At 43.7% G+C, this 22,940-nt stretch overlaps 3 protein-coding genes and 3 non-coding genes across 9 annotated transcripts; all 6 read left to right on the top strand.

Moving 5' to 3' along the window:
* Nucleotides 1–72: 72 nt before the first annotated feature.
* Nucleotides 73–4,808, top strand: sarnp (SAP domain containing ribonucleoprotein). Its single transcript, XM_053424938.1, has 11 exons — nt 73–178; nt 1,366–1,465; nt 1,613–1,656; nt 1,751–1,821; nt 1,958–2,009; nt 2,793–2,866; nt 3,050–3,087; nt 3,179–3,204; nt 3,295–3,363; nt 3,590–3,676; nt 3,792–4,808. Exons 1-11 carry the CDS (start codon nt 146–148, stop codon nt 3,831–3,833), a joined length of 636 nt encoding a protein of 211 aa, XP_053280913.1. The 5' UTR covers nt 73–145; the 3' UTR covers nt 3,834–4,808.
* Nucleotides 4,809–6,104: 1,296 nt separating this feature from the next.
* Nucleotides 6,105–13,901, top strand: ccnt1 (cyclin T1). 4 transcript variants are annotated; one of them, XM_053424869.1, is made up of 9 exons: nt 6,105–6,288; nt 6,913–6,994; nt 7,097–7,225; nt 7,891–7,951; nt 8,616–8,678; nt 8,803–8,848; nt 8,997–9,160; nt 9,294–9,364; nt 9,887–13,901. In XM_053424869.1, the coding sequence occupies exons 1-9, from the start codon at nt 6,116–6,118 to the stop codon at nt 11,153–11,155; spliced, it is 2,058 nt and encodes a 685-aa protein (XP_053280844.1). In that variant the 5' UTR covers nt 6,105–6,115; the 3' UTR covers nt 11,156–13,901. The 4 variants fall into 4 exon arrangements, with proteins under 4 accessions (XP_053280844.1, XP_053280843.1, XP_053280846.1 ...); XM_053424868.1 differs by having other exon boundaries at nt 8,794–8,848; XM_053424871.1 differs by lacking the exons at nt 6,105–6,288; nt 7,891–7,951.
* Nucleotides 13,902–14,025: 124 nt separating this feature from the next.
* On the top strand, nt 14,026–20,867 carry kansl2 (KAT8 regulatory NSL complex subunit 2). Its single transcript, XM_053424887.1, is given in 10 exon segments — nt 14,026–14,094; nt 15,676–15,933; nt 16,025–16,197; nt 16,315–16,429; nt 18,025–18,188; nt 18,304–18,467; nt 18,634–18,730; nt 19,371–19,495; nt 19,497–19,625; nt 20,532–20,867. Coding segments are annotated over 9 exon segments (1,437 nt in total). The 5' UTR covers nt 14,026–14,094; nt 15,676–15,682; the 3' UTR covers nt 20,751–20,867.
* LOC128443227 (small nucleolar RNA SNORA2/SNORA34 family) lies at nt 15,310–15,444 on the top strand. Its single transcript, XR_008339013.1, has one exon. It is a non-coding gene; the product is annotated as a small nucleolar RNA SNORA2/SNORA34 family (small nucleolar RNA).
* On the top strand, nt 17,340–17,474 carry LOC128443226 (small nucleolar RNA SNORA2/SNORA34 family). Its single transcript, XR_008339012.1, has one exon. It is a non-coding gene; the product is annotated as a small nucleolar RNA SNORA2/SNORA34 family (small nucleolar RNA).
* LOC128443228 (small nucleolar RNA SNORA2/SNORA34 family) lies at nt 18,795–18,929 on the top strand. Its single transcript, XR_008339014.1, has one exon. It is a non-coding gene; the product is annotated as a small nucleolar RNA SNORA2/SNORA34 family (small nucleolar RNA).
* Nucleotides 20,868–22,940: the final 2,073 nt, after the last annotated feature.

Genomic DNA, 22,940 nt, shown 5'->3' with positions numbered 1-22,940 from the left:
GTTTCTGGGTCACCTCAGTGTGGGGCCTGCAGTGTTTCCTTCTGACCTGCGGGCGGCGCTGTGGGGCGCGGCCGGCGGTCACAAGGCGCTCAGAAGGCGCGCGGCTGCTCTTTGATTGGAGGAAGTGACACCACAACAAAGAAAGATGGCCGAAGTGAGCGAGCTGCAGAAGCTGAAGGTTCGTACCGACTCGAATTTGCGTTAAATCCCGTCCAGCGGGCGCGTGTGTCCGCGGGGAACGTGTCGTGGACGTTGTTCGCGGTTTAGCGCGAGGGCGAAGTTGCGGCTGAACGTCACGTGAGGCGCGTGAGACGCGTTGACGCGTAGCAGCCGGCGGATGTTCACGCTGTTCATTCAGCCGCGGAGCTAACAGCTAACTGGGTTAAAAAAGGACTTAGCGCCCAGGAAGCGGGTGTTCACGAGGATAAACACATCCTGTGGGGATTCAATCAAACTTTATTTGTATTTCCTGTTTGTTACAAGGCTTCCCGCCACTTCTTTCAATTTCAATTGCACGCTGCCGGTGATTATTTGACCTCATTTGAAAAAAACTTTGTTGATCAGACACACGTGCTGCAGCAGCTCGAGGGGAAAAGACTTTATCTGTAGATGAGAGAAGCAACGAGGGGCCGGGGCCTGTCGGGGGGGGGGGGGGGGGGTGAAGGAGGAAGAGGGAAATAAAGAGGAGGAAGAGGAAATAAGGGTGTCATGACGCATTTAGCCTAAATAGACGTGAGGCGTGTTATTGAGCTTCATCTTGGGGTTTTGAACTCGCAACCTTAGCCTCTAAAGACCAGTGGCTGTGGTCAGCCACCTGGTGACTTCACCTCACTACGGATCTAACTTCACACTCTGACCAATCAGTGTGCAGGGCTGCTGACGTCCCTACTGTAAAAATATATATTTATTATATTACAATTACATACATATTACACTATATTTAATCCAAACAGTGACGAGATGCCTGTGATTTATGGTTAGAAAGATACACTGATGCAGTCCCATTGACTGCAGTAGGCGACATCAAGAACTTCATAACCTTTTCATTTACCAACACGTGAGAATTTAGTCTTTGAATTCCATGAACATTAAGAATATATGAAGCAAGAGTTTCTAGTATTTGTTTACAGTAAAATATTTCGATAAACTGTTTGCTAAATTTGAGAAATCAAAGAGCTGACTGGATCGTTTATGGAGAATATTCTGAGGATGTAGTTTAATATGCAGGCAACACTACGAACAGTTTATATCAGACCTCCTTGTACCGAAGAAACCGTTTTAAACAAAGTGTTGACAGGAAGGAGAACCTGCTCGTTGCTGCTTGTTTGATTGAAAGTGCTCTTCCTGGTTCTCCTGCTGCTGTAGCTGGCTGAGCTGAGGTTGGAGTGTGAGGCCCGAGGTCTGGACACCAAGGGGAACAAAGGGGAGCTCATCGCTCGACTTCAGGCCTTCCTGGAGGAACATGGTGAGGACGTTTCTCTGCTGCACTTTGTTACTCATACGTGGTAAAAAACATTTTTTGTTGCCGTCCTTCATGTGATAACTTAACTGATCTCATCATCTGCTCCATCTTTCTCTTTGGAATCCCTTCATCTCGTATTTCAAACCACAGAGGACGACGTAGACGTAGATGAAGTGCTGGCAGAGGACACGGAGGTAACAGGATTCATTCTTTTAAGTTGTGTGCTCCCTCCTCCCTCACAGACTGTTTTTGAACCTTGTGGTTAAAGTTTCTGTTTTATTTTTTTAGGAGTTCACTAAACCTGAGCCTGCCAACGATGTGAGCGTCGACAAGGACGCCGAATCTGTTGATTCCGAGACGTGAGTTTTATTTTACTTCTTAACAAACAAACAAAAATATTTGCTCTTGGCAATTACCGTCTTTTATCATTGTTTTTTTTTTTAACTGCCAAATTCAGTCTTTGCTTATTTCACTTCTTTACATGTTTTCTTTCAGACCTGCTGAAAAGAAGGTGGTGAAAATAGCTCCGCCAACAACCTCCGGCGAAGTATGTATGACACTTATGTGATTGGATGTCATAGATTGTATATTTTTATATAAAGATTGTCACATGTCGAAGTTAGAGCAACACTGTGCAACTTTAAAACAACAGCTTCAAAATGATTCTGATGGTTAACTGACTTGGAACAAGGAGAATGTTTCCTCTGTCATTTCCACTCCTCACCCAGAACCTCTAATCCTGTTCTATGTAAGAGTGAAATATGCGTTTCAGATGCGCCGGATATTTTCCAGATGTTTTTCAGCCACTCAGTTCAGGAAATGTGGATTTGTTGATGACGTTTCTAACTCGGGGTGGATGTAAAACTGGAAGAAATCAAATATATTAGGATTAGATGTAGACGAAGACGTCAACTTGGAAAGACGACAAGATACGAGAGCCTCCGGTGATAAGTGCCGAGGTCGATGTGCTGAAAACCAAAACACAATTTTTGCAGCAAAATTCATACGTCATGTTCTGCCTCCTGTTGCTCAACCCAGACTTCCCCCCTCCTCTGAATGTTCCAGTGGTTGTGAATGAGTCTCAGCAGGACAGTCTCCTGCTGCTTCTTCAGATGTGAAAGACAAACTTTGCACCCAATCTGGAGTTCAAGTTAAAAACTGCTGCTCAGCAAAAGTTTCACAGTGTTGCTTCATATAGATCTCAAACTAAAATCCAGGGTGAAACCACAGATGTATTATAGATTCAAATAGTCAAGATCTGTCTAACTAGTTGCAATCATTCGTCAGCAGAACCAGTTCATATTTTAAAATGTTACCTTCTGTTGAGCAGAGGCTACAGAAGAGAGCTGAACGTTTCAAGATGCCTGCGACCGCTGAGAGCAAGAAGGCCATACGTGCTGCGAGGTAAGACTCCCACAACGTTCATGCATCTTGCCCATCAAGATTCTGTTCATAAATCAGTTTGACCAGTGTCGTCCTAACTGATAGAAAGAATAACCAAATATCTGAATTCAAATCTCAGGTTATTATGGGCTTGGTTTTTACCCTAAATATGATGGTGGAATTTGTTGTGCTCCTTCTCTTCAGGTTTGGATCGTCCACAGAGGAGTCCAGTCCCACTCCAGGTCACTAAACTCACTCACAGCTGCAATGTTTAACTTTTAAATATCTGATCTGCTGTTTCTCACTCAATCCATTCGTCTTTCTCCCAAACAGGTGCCGTCGCCAACAGTAAAGCTCCTGTAAGTGTTGTCATAAAAGTATTTAGACATTTATTTATTCCTTCATTAAATGACACAACGTTAAGTGGATCATTCTTGTGTCTCTCACAGGTGAGCGCTGACCAACTGAAGAAGAGAGCGGAGAGATTTGGCGGGAACGTTTCCTCCATCTCACAAAAGGTGAACATGATCTTGCATAGTTGAGCTCAGAGATTCATGGTGCAACTACACTTTCAGATTTATAATTTTTCTACTTGCATGTATTTTTTCTTGTATAATTTGCATTTTGGCATTAATTAAAAGTTTCTTCTTAAAAACTTCCATGTTTCCATACATGGAAATGAAGGGACTTGTAATATAAAACGTCTGAAGTTGACATGGGACTGAAACCAACTTGTTTTTCTAGTTGGAAGAGGATGAGAAGCTGAAGAAACGGAAGGAGAGGTTCGGGATCTCAGCCACTGCAGCTACAGTCGGCGGAGAAGAAGCTGAGGTAACTTCATCTTTCATTTAACCCGCTGACATTTTTAAGTACAAAGCACCGAGGGAATGAAAAAGAAACGTATAATAATTAATGTAAATGTTTCTTCTCTTTGTTTTTCCCACAGGCTAAGAAATTGAAGCGTGGTGAACGATTCGGGAAAGTGTAAATAATGTGTTAGAGTTGGCTTTTTTGTGAAGCATTTTCATGGCTGTACAACAGAGACTCCCAAAGACGACACATGTCACTAACAGGAATCCTGTGAATCAAAAGTATAGTTAAATACAAAGGCTATTGGGTGAGTTAGATCATTTAAATGGTTTGGGAAACAAACAGAAAATGTTAACGAGCATCAAGTCAGTGGGATATTATGAATTGTTTTCTGTTTTTCACATTCATTACGTAATGGAGCAACATATCTTGTCCTGGTGGTCAGTTATGTTCAATGTTTTTCATGTTGGAGTCGTGGGTGTGAGTTCCTGTGTGATGTAGAAGTTGTTTTAAGTTTTTTTTTTTTCAAGCCATCTAACAACTACGACAAAAAAGTAGTATATTCTCCAAATCTCAGGTAATCAGTTACTTTATGATCCAAATCTATAATTCTCGTGGTTTCACGACACAAGCAGAAGATCTGAGGCGAAAAGGAGACAGGAAGTGACGGTGACGGGTTCAGCTGCCAACGGCAAAAAGATTAAATCAAGATGTTTGTGAGATCAGTCCAGTTAAGACCAGCAGATCAGAAACGAGGGATGAGTTTACCAGTTCATCAAGAAAATGATTAAAAACTAGCATCGCTTGCTTTGTGCACATGCTTCTACCAACATGTCCTGGAACCACACGAGAAAAATTAAAAACAATCAGCTGCAGAAACAGGATTTATTGAAATGTAACGCTTGTGAAACCTAAACAAAGTGAAGCTGAATAATTAAAAATGACGATATTTGCAAATGTGTGTTTTTATCAGAGTTTAATTCAATTTAAATGATACAACTCGCTTGTTTGTATTCAATTGTACTTTTGGTTTGTCCATGAACTGGTGATTTCTTGTTTTCTTTCTGGGGTTCCATTCATACACCGCTTCAGTTATCTGTCCATTTTCTAACATTTTTGTGATTTTAAAATAAATTGTTTTCGATTTTTTTGACATCTGCTTCGTTTGTTTCTCATTTTGACTCTGAATGTTTGTATTGTTGAGAAATCCTCACGTAACATCTCAGGGTTCTTTCTCTCATATTGATTCTTTTGATTGTTTCCACATCTGATAAACAATCTTTTAAGAGTATTATTTAAACCTTGATCAATCACACACCTGCAGTTATGTCATTATCTGGTCACTGATTGAAACATGGACTCACATTAAACTCCTCCACCAACCAGTGAAGTTTACATGATGCACTACGACCTTTGACCTCTAAAATAGAATCAGTCGGACTAAACGTTGAATTTTGAAGAATGTCCCTCAAGGCGTTGAGACAAAGCTTTGATGGACGGATGGTAGACAGACAGACAGACACATTACTGTCCACACATTTAGAAAATAGTCTCTAGCTTATTCCAAAAACAGCAGAAGTACAAACATGACACAAGAAAAGTTTAAATATATGATAAATATACAATATACAATACAAAAGTGCAATGGAGAGGCTGCAAGTTGTATAACAAATATTTATGTGTTTTTGTTGCACCGTGGAGGTGAAGTGTGATTTAGGAAGATGGGCCAAATAAGAATATGAAATATTCAAGTAGGTTTATAAATATTATTTACTCCAGATAACAGACACTGACTCATGTGGCTCCTCTGCATTAAGTATTCGTACTTTGTTGTCATGTCAGATTCTCTAACTCTCTTTTTTCTCTCTGTCTCTCTCTCTCTGTGTGTGTGTGTGTGTGTGTCTCTCTCTGTCTCTCTCTCTCTCTGTCTCTCCATCTCTATATTTCCCTCTGTCCCTCCATCTCTATCTCTCCATCTCTGTCTCCCTCTCTCTCTCTCTCCATCTTTATCTCTCTCTCTCTCTCTCCCTCTATCTCTCTGTGTGTGTCTGTCTCTCTCTCTCTGTCTCCCCATCTCTGTCTCTCTCTCTCTCTGTTTCTCTATCTCTATATTTCCCTTGTCTCTCCATCTCTATCTCTCTCTCTCTGTCTCTCCATCTCTATATGTCTCTCTCCATCTCTCTCTCTCTATCTCTCCCTCTCTGTCTCTCTCTCTGTTTCTCCCTCTGTCTCTCCATCTCTATATGTCCATCTCTTAATGTCCATCTCTCTCTCTCTGTCTCTCCCTCTATCTCTCCCTCTCTATATTTCCATCTATATCTCTCCCTCTCTATCTGCCCCCCCCCCTCCAAAAAAAAACATGTTATCGAGGTCGAGCAGCCTTGATCTCGGCCCCGCCCCCTCACTGTGACGTATGTTCCTGTGACGCAGGGAAATTTTAAACTCTCGTCCTTCTCAGTGATGGCGGCTTCGTTTCGTTCTCTCCCCGATACCTGTAACAACAAATGGTACTACAACCGGCAGCAGATCGACAACAACCCATCTCGGCGGGCGGGCCTCGACCCGGACAAGGAGCTGTCCTACAGGCAACAGGCGGCCAACCTGCTCCAGGACATGGGCCAGCGGCTCAATGTGTATCTTTTGTCGGGGGCCACTAGCCGCTGTTAGCACGCTAGCTAAGCGAGGTGCAGCTCCTCATGATGCCGGTGCGGCGGAGGGCGCCGCCGGTGCTCGCTCCGCGGGCTCGTTTCGAAGCCCCCCCGGTTGGTGTTTGTGTTTCTTGTCCGTTTCCAGCCGCGGTCGCTGCGTGTTATCGGAACCCGACTGCGGTTATCCCACCGAGCGGCGCAGCAGGCTGAGCCGGGGCCGCGGAGGCCTGTGCGGTCGGCCCGGGCCTCCAGGACGTTAGCATTAGCATCGCTGCTAGCTGTAAATGTTTGTGGGGAGATTGTGCAAAGTTGTACACCGCGTTGTGTGTACAGGCGCTTGTGTATTCTAGTGAACTTGTCATACACACTGTTTGTGTTGGGCTAACGGTGTTGTTTATTTAGAACATCTTCCGGTTAACCTCAGGAGCTGTGCAGCTAGCAGGGCTTCAACTTCACTGCTCAGGAGCTGCTGGGGCAATATCAGGACTTTATATTAGTTAATGTTAAACTCCTAACATGTGTTGTTTCACATGCAAACACCTTTATAGTCCCTTTTAAACTATCACGTGTGGTACAGTGTTGATATTGTCCTTAACCTCCATGTGTCAGGTCCCAACTTACAATTAATACAGCCATTGTGTACATGCACCGATTCTACATGGTCCAGTCTTTCACCAGGTTTCACAGAAATGTAAGTATTGTTTTGTCGTCTGCACCTCAGGTCCCACATGCAGCTGTCAGTGAGGAAGCATTCATCACTTCATGGTGGTTTGTGTTTTTCTTCTGTCCCCAGGTCATTTCTCCTGCAGCTCTCTTCCTCGCAGCTAAGGTGGAGGAGCAGCCCCGGAAGCTGGAGCATGTTATCAAAGTGGCCCATGCATGCCTCAACCCTCAGGACCCTTCACCAGATGTACGCAGCGAAGTAAGTGAAAGTTTTCTGCACTTTCCTTCGACTCCTCCTGAGTTTACCTGATAGAGGATTTGTGGCAATATTGGCTTAAAGATAATCTGTTTAAATTAAGAGACGTCTTTTTGTTTTATTGGTTCTACTGAACAACAAATTGGCATTAATCTTTTATTCACAGCAGTGGGCCGTTAACGTTATCATTGTTCCAAGTGAATCCCCCCCCCTCATCACATCTCCCTGCTCCTGATACAATCTCTTTGATTAAGGCCATCAGCTATTTTAACTCTCGTCTTTATCCTTGCGTTTCACATTGCATTTTAAACCGGGTGTTTTAGTATGAGCTGTTGGTACTTCAGATGAGGGGGTTGCATGAAACATTCTTTGACAGACAAAAAAGACAAAATGCATCCCACTGTCTGTTGGTTTTCAGTCATCCAGGTAATGTGATGTCTGTTATTTGTAAAACAAGAGCATCTGTACAGTCTGCACAGCTTTAATCAGCCCCACATGAAAGGTAGGTTTAATATATGTTGGACCGTATTACACACCCAACCTTTTCATTTTGTTATGGATGCAATAAGATGTATGGTATCCAAAATCACAAAGCATGTGCAGTTGCTCTTGTTCGACAATGGATAGAGGGCGCCCAGTGAGTAACGTGCCTGTCCTCTCAACCTCAGGCCTACCTGCAACAAGCCCAAGACCTGGTCATTCTTGAGAGCATAATACTCCAGACCTTGGGTAAGTTTGGAAGGAAGAACTGGGTCCCTTGATTCCCCTCCAGAAACATGTGATTGTAAAATAGTGCTAACATTTGGTTTACTTTTGTCCACAGAAGCTCTATATGCTGTTAGAAGCGATTTGAAAGTGATGTTCATGCTTCATTTTAGCATTCACGTAACCCACCGGTTCATAACCCATCATTTCCTTTTGGTTTGGTTAAATCTCACATCTTCCTCTTCATGTTTTTTAGCCTTTTTTTGTAGGTCTGTGTGATGACGTGCTGCATTATCATCAGATCAATGGTTCTTAGTATGTCCATTGTAGACTGTTTGATCTCATGCCATGTTCAAAATAACACTCTTTGATTTAATTCCCCGTCAAGCGACAGAATATGAGGCGAGAAATACATTTAAAACCCAACAGACTTGTCATTAATGATCTTCACATTCAACAGCTGATTTTTCTGATGTTGTCCAGGATGTTATGAGAAGACTATGCAAAGGGACATCCCACATTAATCTTTGCAAAACTTACTTTGGTGTAATGCTATCGACTTTCTTATTTCCAGGGATTAATGATTACATCTGAATGGGGAAATTGGCATGGAAATTAGGTTTAGCTCTATCGCCTGGTGCATATATTAGTTCTTAAGCTCTTTCTCCTTGTCCTCCTTTTATTACAGCTTTTGAAATCACCATTGACCATCCACATACTCATGTTGTCAAGTGCACTCAGCTCGTCAGAGGTGAGAATCAATTCCTAAGTTGTGAATTTCTGTTTAGAAATGTCAGCACGATTTGTAAAGTGGCAAATCCTTTTTTTGAAACTTCAGGTTTTAATTGTATTTGTTTGATCTGTTGTTGTTCCAGCGAGTAAGGATCTGGCCCAAACATCTTACTTTATGGCTACGAACAGGTATAGTCACAGTTTCCTGTAAAACATAGGCATGCCAGTTTCTAAGTGTAATCCTCAAACTCAATATACTGAATGTCTGTTCTCTCTCTCTCTCTCCCTTTCTTTTTTGATTATTCGCTGCCTTCCGGGGACGTATCCTGCCACGTAGTCTGCACTTAACCACGTTCTGCCTGCAGTACAGTCCGCCAGTTGTGGCCTGTGTGTGCATCCACCTCGCTTGCAAATGGTCCAACTGGGAGATCCCTGTGTCCACAGATGGCAAACACTGGTGGGAGTATGTTGATCCCACAGTCACCCTGGAACTGCTGGATGGTATGTGCCATAAATGACGTCATATTACAAGCAGGAATGATGTGTCTATGAAGGACAAGTAATGCAGCCCCAAGCAAATTATCTGAGTTTTTGGGACTATTATAATTGAACTGTTACCTGTATCTTCTCTCAGAGCTCACACATGAGTTCCTGCAAATTCTGGAGAAAACACCCAGCAGGTTGAAACGGATTCGAAACTGGAAGGTAACGCTTTATTCCCCCGTTGATCCTTTATGAACTGCAGTGCACAACCCAGTCATCCATTAGGGCTGTAACCATTCTCCAAATCCACGGTTATAAAATGTGTTGTGTATTAAATGACTGTGGCAGCTTTCGTGCCTTTTGCATTGATGCAGAGATGTTTTAGGTTTCGCACCCACAACTCTGTCCACAGTAGCTCTGTGCCGACACTAACGGGTGAAGCCATAAAGGGCTTTACTTACACAGAAGTGACCTACGTTCACTTTTATTTGGCCGTCACTCAACACCAGGAAGTTTTATGTATTTATAAATTAACCAAATAAAATTTGAAAACTTTCTATTGAATGATCCCAGGTGCTTACGGTCTACCTGGTAGCCGTTCCGTGTGGGTTTGGGCACAGAGACGTGTCGCGGTTCTGTCTTCTGGAATCGTTTTGGCCGCGACTTAGGTCTCGGTTTGAGAATCATGAAAACTTTTTTAGTTGCCTCACTTAACCACAACTATCTGTTTCCTTGATGTCCCAGGCTGGAGGTCAGACCCCGAAAGCCAAGCCCAAAGTCCAGGAGGAGGGTGACCAGAGGGATACCATGATGAGCATGATCTCTATGGCTTCATCCGAGAGTACTGTTGCCGGTTTGATGAGCCTCTCCGCTCCGCCATCGGCCTCATCTTCTTCATCCACGGGTGAAAAGGAGAGGGGCGGGTCTGGCAGTGCGGCGACTTGGAGTGGAAAAGGTCAGGCTGCGGCTGAACAGCTGCAGCTGGCTAACAACGACATCCATGTCCCGGCAAGGGTGTCGCTGAGTGAGTACCGGGCCAAGAATGCTGACGTCCTGGCCGCCCAGAAGAGGAAGCTGGAGAACATGGAGGCGAGTGTGAAGAGGGACTACGCTAATGCTGCCCAGGCTCTCATTGGTCAGCAGCAGAGGAAAGAGAAGCATCATCATCATCATCACCAGCAGCAGACCAGCTCATCCTCTTCTGACATGTCCAGTCCTTCGCCCATTATTCTTAAAATCCCCCTGGAGAAGGAAAGACATGAAAGGGGTTCTCTGAAAATGCGGATCCCTGTAGCCGGGGGAGGAGGCAGCGGCACCCGGGATCAGGATATTAAAGTCAGAATTCGAGTGCCTGAGAAGCAAAAGGGGAGTTCGGGGGAGGAGGGAAAGAGCAGGGAAAAGCATAGGGACCGGTCTAACCATCACCATCATCACCACCACCATCATTCCTCTTCTGGCACTGCCTCAATTTCCTCTTCACATAAACATTCATCCAGCTCTAGCGGAGCAGTAGGTAACAGCAAAAAAGTCCCCAGCGACTCCTCTAGAACAAGCTCTTCCTCCTCCTCCACGTCACGCAAGAGGACACACTCCCAGGACGGCGCACCAGTCGCTCACCCCACCACAAAAGTCAGCAAGGCCTCTAGGAATCCCTACCAGCTACCGTCCCTGTCTTCCTCCTCCGGACAAACTCTTGGGCACGGCCCTGACATTCTCCCTGCCCTGGGCCTGCCCCTCCTTCCAGGGAGCTACCCACACACCAAAGGTGACAAGACGGACACTAACGGGCACGGCACAGCAGGCGGAGCCCAGTCGAACGAGTACCAGGACACTTTTGAAATGCTAAACTCTCTTCTGAGCGCACAAGGGGTCCAGCCCTCCCAGCCGTCCATGTTTGACTACAGATCCCAATTTGGGGAGTATCGGTACAGCGGTGGCTCCCGAGGGAACAACTCCAGACCACCTCCACTGCCTTCAGACCCACCCCCACCACTGCCCCCACTGCCCAAATGAGTTCCTGATCAAGAGATGTTATGGACATTATGCTTCGCATCACAAACATCCATCTTGTTACATCAAGTATTGCATTTTTTTTCTTTTTTTTTTTGGACTCAACCATGTTTTTCTTATTGGGCTTCAGTGTGACAGCAGAGAAATGTTATTGTGAGACAAATTAGGTTTTTTTACAGTTCACTTCTGGGGCAATAATAAGGCTTGAAAAGCAAAATGTGATCAAATGAGAGGAAGGTGTAGATATTTTTTTTTCTTTCTTTTATTAACTCAAAGGAAATGCTATGATGGGACCTGATTACTGTTGTAGAGGAAGTCATCGTCTTGAAATCATAAGGAAATTGAAAGATTTCCATCCCATCTTCTTACCGATTGTCTTTTTTATAATGTTTTTATAGTATGTTATTTATTAATTGAATACTTAAAAAAAACATGTTCCCCTTTTCTACCTTTTTTTTTTTTTAAGGCTTTCCCTCGATGTTATTTTGGGTAGAGGGATAATTCCTTATCAAGACTGTACAGGCTAGTTTGAGAGTGCATGTCTCCAAAGCCATCTTTTCAATATTTTTGTCTTTTTTTAATATTTTTCTTTTTTTTTAACAGCCATAACCTAAAAAATGGTATTTTACCCCTGGTGTTTATTTTATTTTCTTCATTATTTCGTCAACTTGTACAAAGATTGTAAAAATGTTTTAAACAAACATGAATTATTTTTTACATTTTGTTATAAAAATTGCAAAAAAAAGAGATGTAAATTAAGGAAGCTTGTACTTTGGTTTTTAGATATCCAGTGTTGCAGTCATTGTTTTAAATGGTTGTAAAATATTCACATTCAGCTCTTTACTGATTACACTAATGGACAAACGTTCATACCAAGAATATACATTTATGGTTTATCAAAGCGTTCAGAGTTCAGACATATCTACCCAGTATGGTCACAATAAAGAAGCTACCAGCAACCAACTTTGTGGTGACCATATTGTTCAGTGTACAACAAAGTATTTACAATACAGATTATAAAAGACTAATCATGGATCATCTGTCTGTCTTTATGGGTGTCCTTCGTGTATGCATTTCCTTTTTGGGATGTATTTGCATTTGTAAACCACAGTGTATGCAGTGTCAATTCATTCTGGTCTAAATTAGTCATGTTAAAGTCTTTTGACTCCATACCGTGCATCTTCTATTTAATCCCTTCACACGCCACGAGTCAACAGAATGTTTACATGTGTTCTTTCAGTTGTGACATCATACACGGGCAGACAGGTTCTCGACATACCTCCACTACAGTACGGTCATTTGCATGAAGCATAATACTGTAATTAATCTGAATCAATGTTAACATTTTGTGTTGGATCTAAAATAGTGAAAGAGGTGCTACTTTTTTGGCAAGAAAATCGGGTATCATCTGTATATTTCATTCATATTAAGCTTTATATGGTTTTTGATTGTATAGTATTACTGCTTTTAACCTGCGTTCTGTTTGTTTCGGTTTGTAATGAAAAACATATTTGTTTTTAGGCAGTTCACAGTAATGCAGTACAACAAATCAGCCATACAATTGTAAAATATTTTTGTTCCCTTGCTCAATGGAAATTGTGCGGAAAGAGTACAGCTCTTTGCTCAGGCAGCAGAGGTTTTATTAGTTATTGTAACAGGGAAACAGTAAATGCACTGAATATTTATCTCAGTAGGATTGCCTACAATGCAACTGACCATGTGTTACATGTGTTGTGGTTAGACTATTATTAGACTGGATGTCCAATATATCATTGCCATTTAATAACTTTACTGTTTTGGATCCGGACAAATCTTCCCGTCTAAGTATTAACTTTATGCTGTGAAAAGGTCGTACAAAAGGACACACATTTTCTAAAATAAATCCATATGTGAGAAAAACAGAAGACACTCATGCAACCTATCAATGCAAAACCACATTGCTACAATAAGTTTTGTGTTTTTTCATGTCTTGGTGTTTTCAGTGACACTCAGGTCTGGAAATGAAACGTTATGGGATTTTTGTTTTGTTTTAGTTAAAAGGTTTTACTCCACCGTTCAGACGTTTTAGAACACCTCCACTTCTCAAGTTGTTGCTGAAATTGACTCAGTTGACCCTGTGTCCTCCTTTAATCTTAATTATGAAAGTTGTCGAGACCCTGGGTTCATTCTACGATGGACATTTATCATTGTTTGGAAAGTTTTGATGCAGAAAGTCCCACAAATAAGTTGCATTTATTTGCTTTAATTCCAAATCACCTGGATCTAAACATGCAGGCTGTTCTGCTGCTCTTTGACAGTTTGAAGGCCCCGTCACATGTTTTGTGCTCATCATTTTGCTGCAGGATGAACCCCTGACCAAACAACATGTCTGCCTTGGTTTCCTGCCCTTTCTCTCACAATTCTGATATACACAACACAACTTTCTGCAGGAGAGCAATGAACTAATAATCCAAGTGAGGCTGTTTGGTTCTGCACAGACATTTGTAAGTTGCTGGCTTCATCTGCAGCAACTTTCGAGGATTGCTTTACTTCAGTGCTGCAGGAAATTCACACCCTGGCACTTTACTACGTACATTTACAGCATGTAAGGTTATTTGCTGACTTCTAATGGCTCAGTTCTCAATAGGAACAGGACCAGTGGAGGTGTTTTAATGCTTTTGATCAGGAGTGTATGTGAACACTGTCTTTTTGATATCATGTGATTGCTTTATTCCCAATTAAAGTCAATAAATATTTTAAGAAAAACGCCCGTTGGTTTTGTTTTTCACGTGTTTTCAAACCGCTGCGGGTGAGGAGGCTGCAGGTTTGAGTGGCGGCTCGTTCAGCCAATCACACACCTGGGGGTGGGGCGGCTCCGCCAGTTGTCGCGCTGAGGAGGCGGGGCGAAGCCGCAGTGTACGCAGAGCTGCAGCAGCGGGACGAAGGCGAACAACCGACGCGAGGTAAGCGCCGTGAAACCGTCAGTTACACCCTGGTTGTGTCCGTGCTGCTCCGCCCGCTTTGACGGTGGAGAGTCACCGGACCCTCAGCCGCCACGGGTCCGTTAGAACTCGCCTCCCGTCCGCAGAATTGGGAGAATTAGCTGATTGCTAGCGTTAGCTGTGGCTAAACCAAGATGGCGAGTCCCCCATCGCCTGAGAGTGACGCAGCGAAGAGAGGCGGGCTGACGCGCGGCTCGATGCCGGGAGACACGCGTTAAACTCGGGGGGACATGTCCCTCTGTCGTTGGTCTCTCCTGGAGACACCGGGTCTCCATCAGGACCGAACCGGTTCTGAAACTCGGAACTGTTTGTTTTAATGCGCGTGAGTGGACGAGGACGCGTTAGCTCACGTGACCCACCTGCGCACTTTAATGTAGTTATGATAAATAACACGCGGTATGTTCCTCCAGCTGTTATTACACCGTAACTACTATTTCATATTAATATCGGGCAATCACACTTTTAATAACAGTTTAGTTTTATCATCTGTGACCTTTGCACGCAGTTTGTTTAACGGCTAAATAAAAGCCACGTGGGTTTTCATTCATTGCGCAATCTCTCCCCCCCCCCCCCCCCCCTCTCGTGCGTATTGCATTTAATTTTCTTTATATTAATATTTGGACAAATGCCACACAGCAGATTCCATGTAATCGTTTAAAACTTGCGTAGCAGCAATATCTCGATTTGAATTATGACGTGTTTTCATGCAGATCCGCTGCGGTTGATATTGTACTTTAAACTTTCAGGGCCCGTGGCCATGTTTTCAAGTGTCTGCCTTCGTCCACACGAGGCCAGAGAAATTCAGCTCCAGCTCTTATTAGCACGATGCAGCTCGTTTACCTCTTTATCAAAACACACTTCACATATTATACCGTTATTGTTTTTATCTGTCAAACGTCGTAATTAAAGTTTCAGGCAGAAACTTGTTATCAGCTATAGTTGGGTTCACTTGTGATAGATGTAGCTAGCAAGAAAAAAACAAATATTGTATTATGCCACAATGATAGTTCTTAAAATGATTAGATTTGAATCCTCATATTTGAGAATGTAAAAAGATTGTTTGACATTTGAAAATATGTCAAAAGACGTAGATCTGGTAAACGTGCTCCACCACTTGAGGTTATGTCTTTGTCTTTAAAATTTACATTGTATTTTATCTATTGAGTCATATTCCTTCAGGCTTTGAATCAAGACCACCAGTTTGTTGTAGCTGTTGGTTTCAAATAGAGCCGACATGAACTCCTTCCTGTGGTCTGTTGATTTCTCCCAGAGTTAATATGGGGCTCATCACTTCAGTTGGAAGGAACACAATCCTTTATCAACCCGCCTTTTATTTATGAACCCACTTTATCAGTGCGTAAGGTGATATTTCAGATATCTTGTTTTGTTAAACTAACATTTCAAACCCATCATTTGCGTTAGTGAGCGTCTTTCAAGATAGAAAAGCAGCAAATCTTGAAATTAGAGAAGCTTGAAAAAGGGAGTTTTAAATGGCTCGACATTCCAAAAAAATCTAAATCCCTTCTGGTTTAATTTTTGTAGATTAACAATGAACAGGATTCGAATCCACGTTTTGCCGTCAAGTCGGAACCGGGTTGCCCAGGCCCCCCGACCCCAGGAGCCCCAGGCCTGCTCCTTCACCCAGCGACCATGCTCCCACCCCCGTCTGGAAGGCCTGGACTTTTGCCTCAAACACATCCTGGAGGACAAGACCGCCCCGTACAAGCAGTGCAGCTACGTCTCCTCCAAGAACGGCAAGCGCTGTCCCAACGCCGCACCGAAGGTAGAGAAGAAAGAAGGGTGAGTAGGAAATGGAGTCTAAAATGTCCCCTGCTTGATTTAACACCTGAGAAGAAGCCAAGCAGCTTTCTGACTTCTGTCTGTTCTCCAGCGTGATGCTCTGTGCAGAACACGCTCGCAGGAACGCCATGGCTCTGCGAGCTCAGACCAGAAAGTCGGCGTCCGCTCCCTCCCCAGAATCACTGTTGACTCAGCTCAGTGGCTTCAACCGCGCAGAGACACACGGCCTTGATGGAGGTCGTTCAGAAGGAAGTCGAGTTGTAGGTAAATGGTCAAGTTCAGTCCGATTAATACTTTGTCAACTCTGTGACATGAATCTTGTGCAGGTAGGGGAGATGTGTAGAAGTAAATCTGATGTTTAACGATTTCCTCTCTGTTCAGATGAAGACAGTCTGAGCGACGAGGACCAGGGACCCCTGGTTCTGGACCAGACGTGGAGAGGAGACCCCGACAGTGAAGCTGACAGTGTGGACAGTGATCACGAGGATCCTCTAAAGTACGTGGACTCATCGAAGCGCCCATCACCTTCTACTGTGAATTCACTTTGTCAAGCATCTTTCTGTTCATCAGCTCAAACCCTCAATTATCTGCATCAAGCAATATTTGTCAGCTGATGGTAAAAACATTCTGAGCAGATTTCAAGTACGTACGCAGCTGGTAGGTGAATAAATGAAGATGAAAATGCATTATGCAAACTAGGAAACACAAAATGGAGGAACTGGAAGAAACCTACAAAAATTCAAATTAATCGCAGCTGGTGAAATGGCTACAAACAGATCATGGGAAAACCAAACGTGAATAATAAATCTTTAATCAGCAGTTTCATTTAAATCAAAAATAAAACTGAAATGTTTGTTTTATTTATTGTATTAATTGGAGAGATAGATAATTAATATTAAGCCTATAGAACACGCTGCATATAATCAAATGTAAAAGGTCTGTTACATTTGAGGGGAGTAATAATATAAATAAACCAGTGAAAAAGAATCCTGGGCAGCAGATGAATATACAAACAATAGTAATTTATGAACTTTGAACTGAAAACAACTTTCTAAAAGGGAAAGTGACATAGTGTAGCAGCTGTAACTGAACTCAACAACCATTATTGTTTTTAGCTGTTAAACTACATCATTAAAGATTCAGGCAGAAACTTATCACAGTGGTAGTTGTAGCTGCCTCGATTCGCCACAGAACCTAAGACACAAATAACTTTTGTATTTTCTTAATGCCACAGGGATATTTTTTAAATGTTTAGTTTTGATCCTCACATTTGAGAACGTGAAAGGATTGTTTGACATTTGAAAATGTCTCAAAAGACGTAGATCTGGTAAACATGCTCCACCACCTGAGTTATGTCTTTGTCTATAAAATGTATATTGTATTTTATCTATTGAGTCATATTCCTTCAGGCTTTGAATCAAGACCACCAGTTTGTTGTAGCTGTTGGTTTCAAATAGAGCCGACATTAACTCCTTCCTGTGGTCTGTTGATTTCTCCCAGACTTAATATGGGGCTCATCACTTCAGTTGGAAGGAACACATCCTTTATCAACCCGCCTTTTATTTATGAACCCACTTTATCAGTGCGTAAGGTGATATTATCAGATATCTGCTTTTGTTAAACTAACATTTCAAAACATTTTCTCATTGTGAAATTTAATCAGCAGTTTGATTTTGTATCAGGTTGACAACCACAACTCAACTTGATTAGACAAACAATACAAAGTTATTAACAATGAACTAAAATAAACTTTCTGAAAGGGAAAGTGACACCGAGTAGCAGCTGTAACAATTTTACTCAAAACCACAACCTTAAAGAAACTAAATGGTAACGTTATCAACACCATCACACGCAGCTTGATTGCTGCCACTGGTCCCAGTGGGGGTTGGTTAACTGTCCTCTTAACCACCATGGCCTGATTGGTGATTGAGCCCAGCCGTGCACACTCACACTGCTGCCACCTGAGTGGACAGTCATTATCCCAGTTGGTGTCTTCAGACTCAAGGAGCTGGTTGGAGGACGAGTTGCACAGAGCTGTTGATCTTTAACTGGTCGTTGAACTTGTGAACTAAAGTATTTGTTGTCTTGTAGACATGCAGGTGTTTACACAGCAGAGGAGGTGGCTCTCATCACCCGGGAGAAGCTCATCAGGCTCCAGTCTCTCTACATCGACCAGTTCAAACGCCTGCAGCACCTGCTGAAGGAGAAGAAGCGCAGATACCTGCACAACCGCAAAGTGGAGCATGAATCTCTCGGTAAACACACACGACTATAAACACTTTTCACTTTGTTGACCCGTGTTCAACAGTTTCTGTTCACTCCCACTCATGTTCTCAGAGCCTCACTGATATCTACTCCTGTTGCTCACAGGGAGCGGTCTGCTGACGGGTCCTGAAGGGCTGTCCGCGAAGGAGAGGGAGAACCTGAAGAAGCTCAAAGCTCTGCGTCGATACCGTCGTCGGTACGGCGTGGAAGCTCTGCTGCACCGGCAGCTGAGGGAGCGGAGGCAGGCCGTGACAGACGGGGGTCTTCAGGTGAGACTCATCAAGAGGAGGAAACATTAACTTACTGTCAGGTCACTGAAGCACAAAGATTCTCACTCTTAGTGCTTGTGTCTGTTCATGTTTATTGTTTATCTGACAACATGCTTGTTGTGTTTGCTGCATTGACTTCATCTGACCCTTGTTTCCTCTGTTGTAGCCACACTCGAGAACCGTGTACGAGAAGTGCATCTCGTTCGTGGAGGGAAGCCGGTGTATCAACCCCTGCCTGCCGATGACCCGGCACTGTGTCTTACGTATCCTCAACCAGTAGATTGATCTGTTTCTACACAAGGATCTGACCCTACTGGGTCAGTCCTTCAGGCTTTGAATCAAGACCACCAGTTTGTTGTAGCTGTTGGTTTCAAATAGAGCCGACATGAACTCCCTCCTGTGGTCTGTTGATTTCTCCCAGAGTTAATATGGGGTTCATCACTTCAGTTGGAAGGAACAAAATCCTTTATCAACCCGCCTTTTATTTATGAACCCAACATATTGTATGTCTAGCCGTGTGCTTTAAAGTTATTAATTCTAAACTAGATTAACACAGTTATTTTCTCAGACAGACGCTGATTAAACTCCAAATACTCGTGTTGCATTCTGACCAATCTGTAAAAAACAAGTATTTTTGTACTGAGCAAAATCAGTAACTCTACAAGACTAATCAGCCGTAACATTAACCGTCTAGATTTGTGCATCTACAGTACACCATGAGATTTATATTGAGAACAGAGATTATTTTCATAAGAATGTTTGTGGTACTAAGAAACACTGAGTTTAAAGTTTCCCAGTAAGCATTTGGTTTGACTAACTTTAATATTGTATCGTTTCTTTATCTGTTTAGTTGAAGTCTGTTTTGTGTTGGTGTGATTTCCCTTGACTCCCCGACATCTGCAGACATTTTCCAGGACGGCAATCAGGTGCTTTTCAAAATGTGTCCCGGCCTGAAGGACGTCCCCTGTGAGCGCACCGTGCACATGGGTCAGTCCGACGACCCCCGCTGCACGCTCCACCTCACCCTGCCCCCCCCCCATGTTCCAGCCGGAGCAGGAGACGCCGCCACAGGACCAGCTCGCCCTCGCAAGCAGAGACATGTATCTGAGTGCAGCAGAGCTCCAGCCCACAGAGAGCCTTCCCTTAGAGTTCAGTGATGTACGTAGTTATTACCCAGCTACTCTCTTCTAACGCTGTTCTGTAACAAACATGATGCTTAATATTAAATACTCAACAATCAGTAAAAGATGTGACGATGCTCGTGTGTGGGACAGGAGTGAGTGAAACACAGGAAGATGGTCCAGTCCTTCATACATGGAGAGGAGCTTGTGCTCATAGCAGGTAGTTGGGGTCAAATCTCCATTTGTTATCGTCAAGCTGCAAGAAAGTGTTCAATTGGCTCGTGGGCATCAAATGACCTCTGGCTGTGTGGAGCCGTCAAGCTCAGGTTTGCAGAATACGCCTTGTGGTTGATTCGGATCAAGTTTCTACTACAGATGAGCTGCTCCAGAATGTGTGAATGTTCTTGCTGCCGAGCCACAAAGAGCCTGGGCCGTGCAGATGTGAGGTTTCTGGTTTTCCTCAAAGTAAAGTAGACCTATGTACTAAACTAAATGCCAGGACTCTGCTTTGAAGCCATCCTGCAAATATTCCACAATAAAAACTTGATTGACAAACGATTGAAATCAGTCAACAGATTCTCAGGAGTGCTTTTACTTTGAAATGAGCACAGACACCAAACCTGATTGTGATTGAACAAGACTAAAAAACATGCAGATTGGAAAAGGCCTGAATTCTGATGGCTTGAGGACGGAGCTGCAGTCTATCACAGCTTTTCAAATTCAAGTGCTGCTTCTGTGAGATTTAGTTTCTCTCTGGTTCTGTGAATTTGGCTCGAACACAAAGTGACGGCACCTGAAGCTGGTTGCACCCCCCCCCCCCCCTCTCTCAGTACGTCTAGATCTGTTGTCCCAGAACAAGGCTGCTTATACACAGAACTGCACATGGCTCCTATGACAAGTGTGTTGTGAAGCTTTAGATGTCATAAATATCCCTGTCATGCAGGACCTGGATGTGGAAGGGGACGGGATGCAGGGCCCGCCGTCGCCTCTTCAGTTTGACACGGCCCTGGCCCTGGAGGACCAGTCGATCAGAGCCATCGCCGAGGCCCCGATGGACATCCTGACCGGAGAGGACCCGGACCAGGGGGACCTGGACGCCTCAGGACAGGAGCTTTCAGAGAGAGATGTGGATTCCATCATGGACGACCGGGTTCACTCGTGATCTGGGTCCTCGGATGATGAAATCTTCTTTGTTTGTCGCTCTGTTATAATCTGGTCCAATAAATTCTGTGTCAGACTGAACAAAAACATTGAAATAAAGTTCTCTTCTGCACTTTGAGTAGCACTGTGGACTCTGCATGGCCTGATTTAAGGTTTCGCCTTGTTTCTCTCTCGATTAACACAAAACTCAGTGTCATAAATATCCAGATGTTTGTTTGTTTGGAAAACAAGTCGCTGAATCGAGTAGATAAGGAAACCAGATATTCTGCTGTCTCCACACTCTTGTTAAACGTATAATGCTCAGGTGGTGTCAGAGGTTGTTGGAGGTGAAGAAGATGCAAACTCTTCATAAAGTTCACTTATTGCCAATGTGAATAGATTCATTAGATGGTTTTTCATCAGGCACCAATAAAACACTGACTCCTACAGGTTCGGAGGAGGATCACAGGCTCGTGGCAGCAGGAGTCACAATGACACACTTCAGAGGAACCTGCAGATTTATATCTTCTCGTTGGATCCTTAGAGAACAAGGGGATTTAGTTATAATGTAAAAAACAGTTCTGTCATTTCACTGTGTAGAAAAAAGGTGTGAGGTCTACAAGCACAGGACAAATCCAGGGGTTCATTTTTCTTCTATTTGGGTTTCTTTGTTTTAAGACCTGCAGCGAAGAGACATGAAGATAGTGTTTATTAGTGGATCAAATATTTATTGCACAAAAAAATGTGTATTTTGTGTTGTCTCTGACTTATTCATATTTAAAAACACTTATGTTAAGCTTTTATTAAAACACTTTAAACATATGATTCGAAATGTCTTTGTTCAGTTGTTGAGGAGCTACAGAATCCAACAGAGTGCAGTTTACTGTTTAAAAAGTTAAATTCTGGGGAAATGATTGATTTGATGTGATGAGTTCAAGATGAACCTGGACTTTGAAATGTGTTTTTATGCAGAAAGAGGAAAATGGACGTGTTAAGTTGTTCTTTGTGTAACTGAGTGAACCAGAGAGTGTTGTGTTGGTCCCTGATGTTAGAAACAACTACACAACTTTGCAGGTTGTGTTATGAAACGTGAACAATCCCACAAGACACTGATTTGACCTTTGATCGACTTCGTCCTGGAGCTGTATTTATTCTGTTGTGGATTAAATTTATCTAAAACTGTAATTCCCACTTTAGAGGAACCTCTGGTCTCTCATCCACAGATAAACAGTTTCTCGTCCTGACCCGTGGATCCATCTTCACGTGCAGCCTGCAGCTCGAGGGGAGGGGGGGGGAGCTGAAGTCATGTTTGGCAGCGTGGGGCAGCCTATGACCAGCAGAGGAAAAAATGGGGCGGGTAATGCAATTTCATACAATGACATCACTTTTCCTGAACCCAAACAGAGGGAGGCTGCAGCGGCGAGCGGAGAGGAGGACACCGCCGGAGAAAGGAGCTCCAGGAGAAGAAGAACCTCCTCCATCCCCCGCGTCCTCCTGCGGAGCTTCTCCTCTTCACGGCCACATGAGGTGAGTGGGGAGCACCCGCAGGGGAAATGGGTGGGGGGGACTCGGTGTGGTTCGGTGTGTTTCGCCGCAACTCGACACCGACACCGCGGCTCGTTGTGTTACTGGAGGAAAGTGTCGTGAAGCCTCGAACGCTCCGGTTCGTTCTTTTCGGTCTTTGTGCGTTTTCAGATTCAAAGTGCGTTTCTCTGCTGCGTGGTTCCTCCACGCGTCTGTGCGCAAAGGGCGGAACGACACCGGCCGACGGGGCGCAGGGATTTGGGGTTTGCACAGGGCCCTGATGCCCCCCCCCCCCCTCCTCTCTCTCAGCCCTGATCCTCTTGTTCACATTCAGCTGCAGAGAAACTGGGTTTGATGGTTTTGCCAGCAGAGAGAAAAGGGAACCAGCAGGAGGAAGTGACACGTGAGTCTGAGCTGCTTCTTCATTCCTGAGAGAGAGAGAGAGAGAGAGAGAGAGAGAGAGAGAGAGAGAGAGAGAGAGAGAGAGAGAGAGAGAGAGAGAGAGAGAGAGAGAGAGAGAGAGAGAGAGAGAGAGAGAGAGAGAGAGAGAGAATTGTTTACTGCAGTAGAACATCACTTTAATTCAGGCTCCACCGTCATGGTGCTAGGATGAAGATGAAGATGAGGATGTGTGTCTGCAGAGATGGAGGGTAGACCACCTTCCTCTCATGTGGAGCCACTGATCCAG

Source organism: Pleuronectes platessa, chromosome 6, assembly GCF_947347685.1.
Source record: "Pleuronectes platessa chromosome 6, fPlePla1.1, whole genome shotgun sequence".
Lineage (NCBI taxonomy): Eukaryota > Metazoa > Chordata > Actinopteri > Pleuronectiformes > Pleuronectidae > Pleuronectes > Pleuronectes platessa.
Note: the sequence above shows the minus strand (reverse complement) of the source record. Positions and strands in the feature narration are given on the sequence as shown.

Excerpts from the sequence above, each read along its gene's own strand:
- sarnp (XM_053424938.1), top strand. The coding sequence starts at position 146 with ATGGCCGAAGTGAGCGAGCTGCAGAAGCTGAAG. Across the intron at positions 1,657-1,750 it reads TGCTGGCAGAGGACACGGAG|GAGTTCACTAAACCTGAGCC; the intron begins GTAACAGGATTC and ends TTATTTTTTTAG. Across the intron at positions 1,822-1,957 it reads GAATCTGTTGATTCCGAGAC|ACCTGCTGAAAAGAAGGTGG; the intron begins GTGAGTTTTATT and ends GTTTTCTTTCAG.
- ccnt1 (XM_053424868.1), top strand. The coding sequence starts at position 6,116 with ATGGCGGCTTCGTTTCGTTCTCTCCCCGATACCTGTAACAACAAATGG. Across the intron at positions 6,995-7,096 it reads TCACCAGGTTTCACAGAAAT|GTCATTTCTCCTGCAGCTCT; the intron begins GTAAGTATTGTT and ends TTCTGTCCCCAG. Across the intron at positions 9,365-9,886 it reads AACGGATTCGAAACTGGAAG|GCTGGAGGTCAGACCCCGAA; the intron begins GTAACGCTTTAT and ends TTGATGTCCCAG.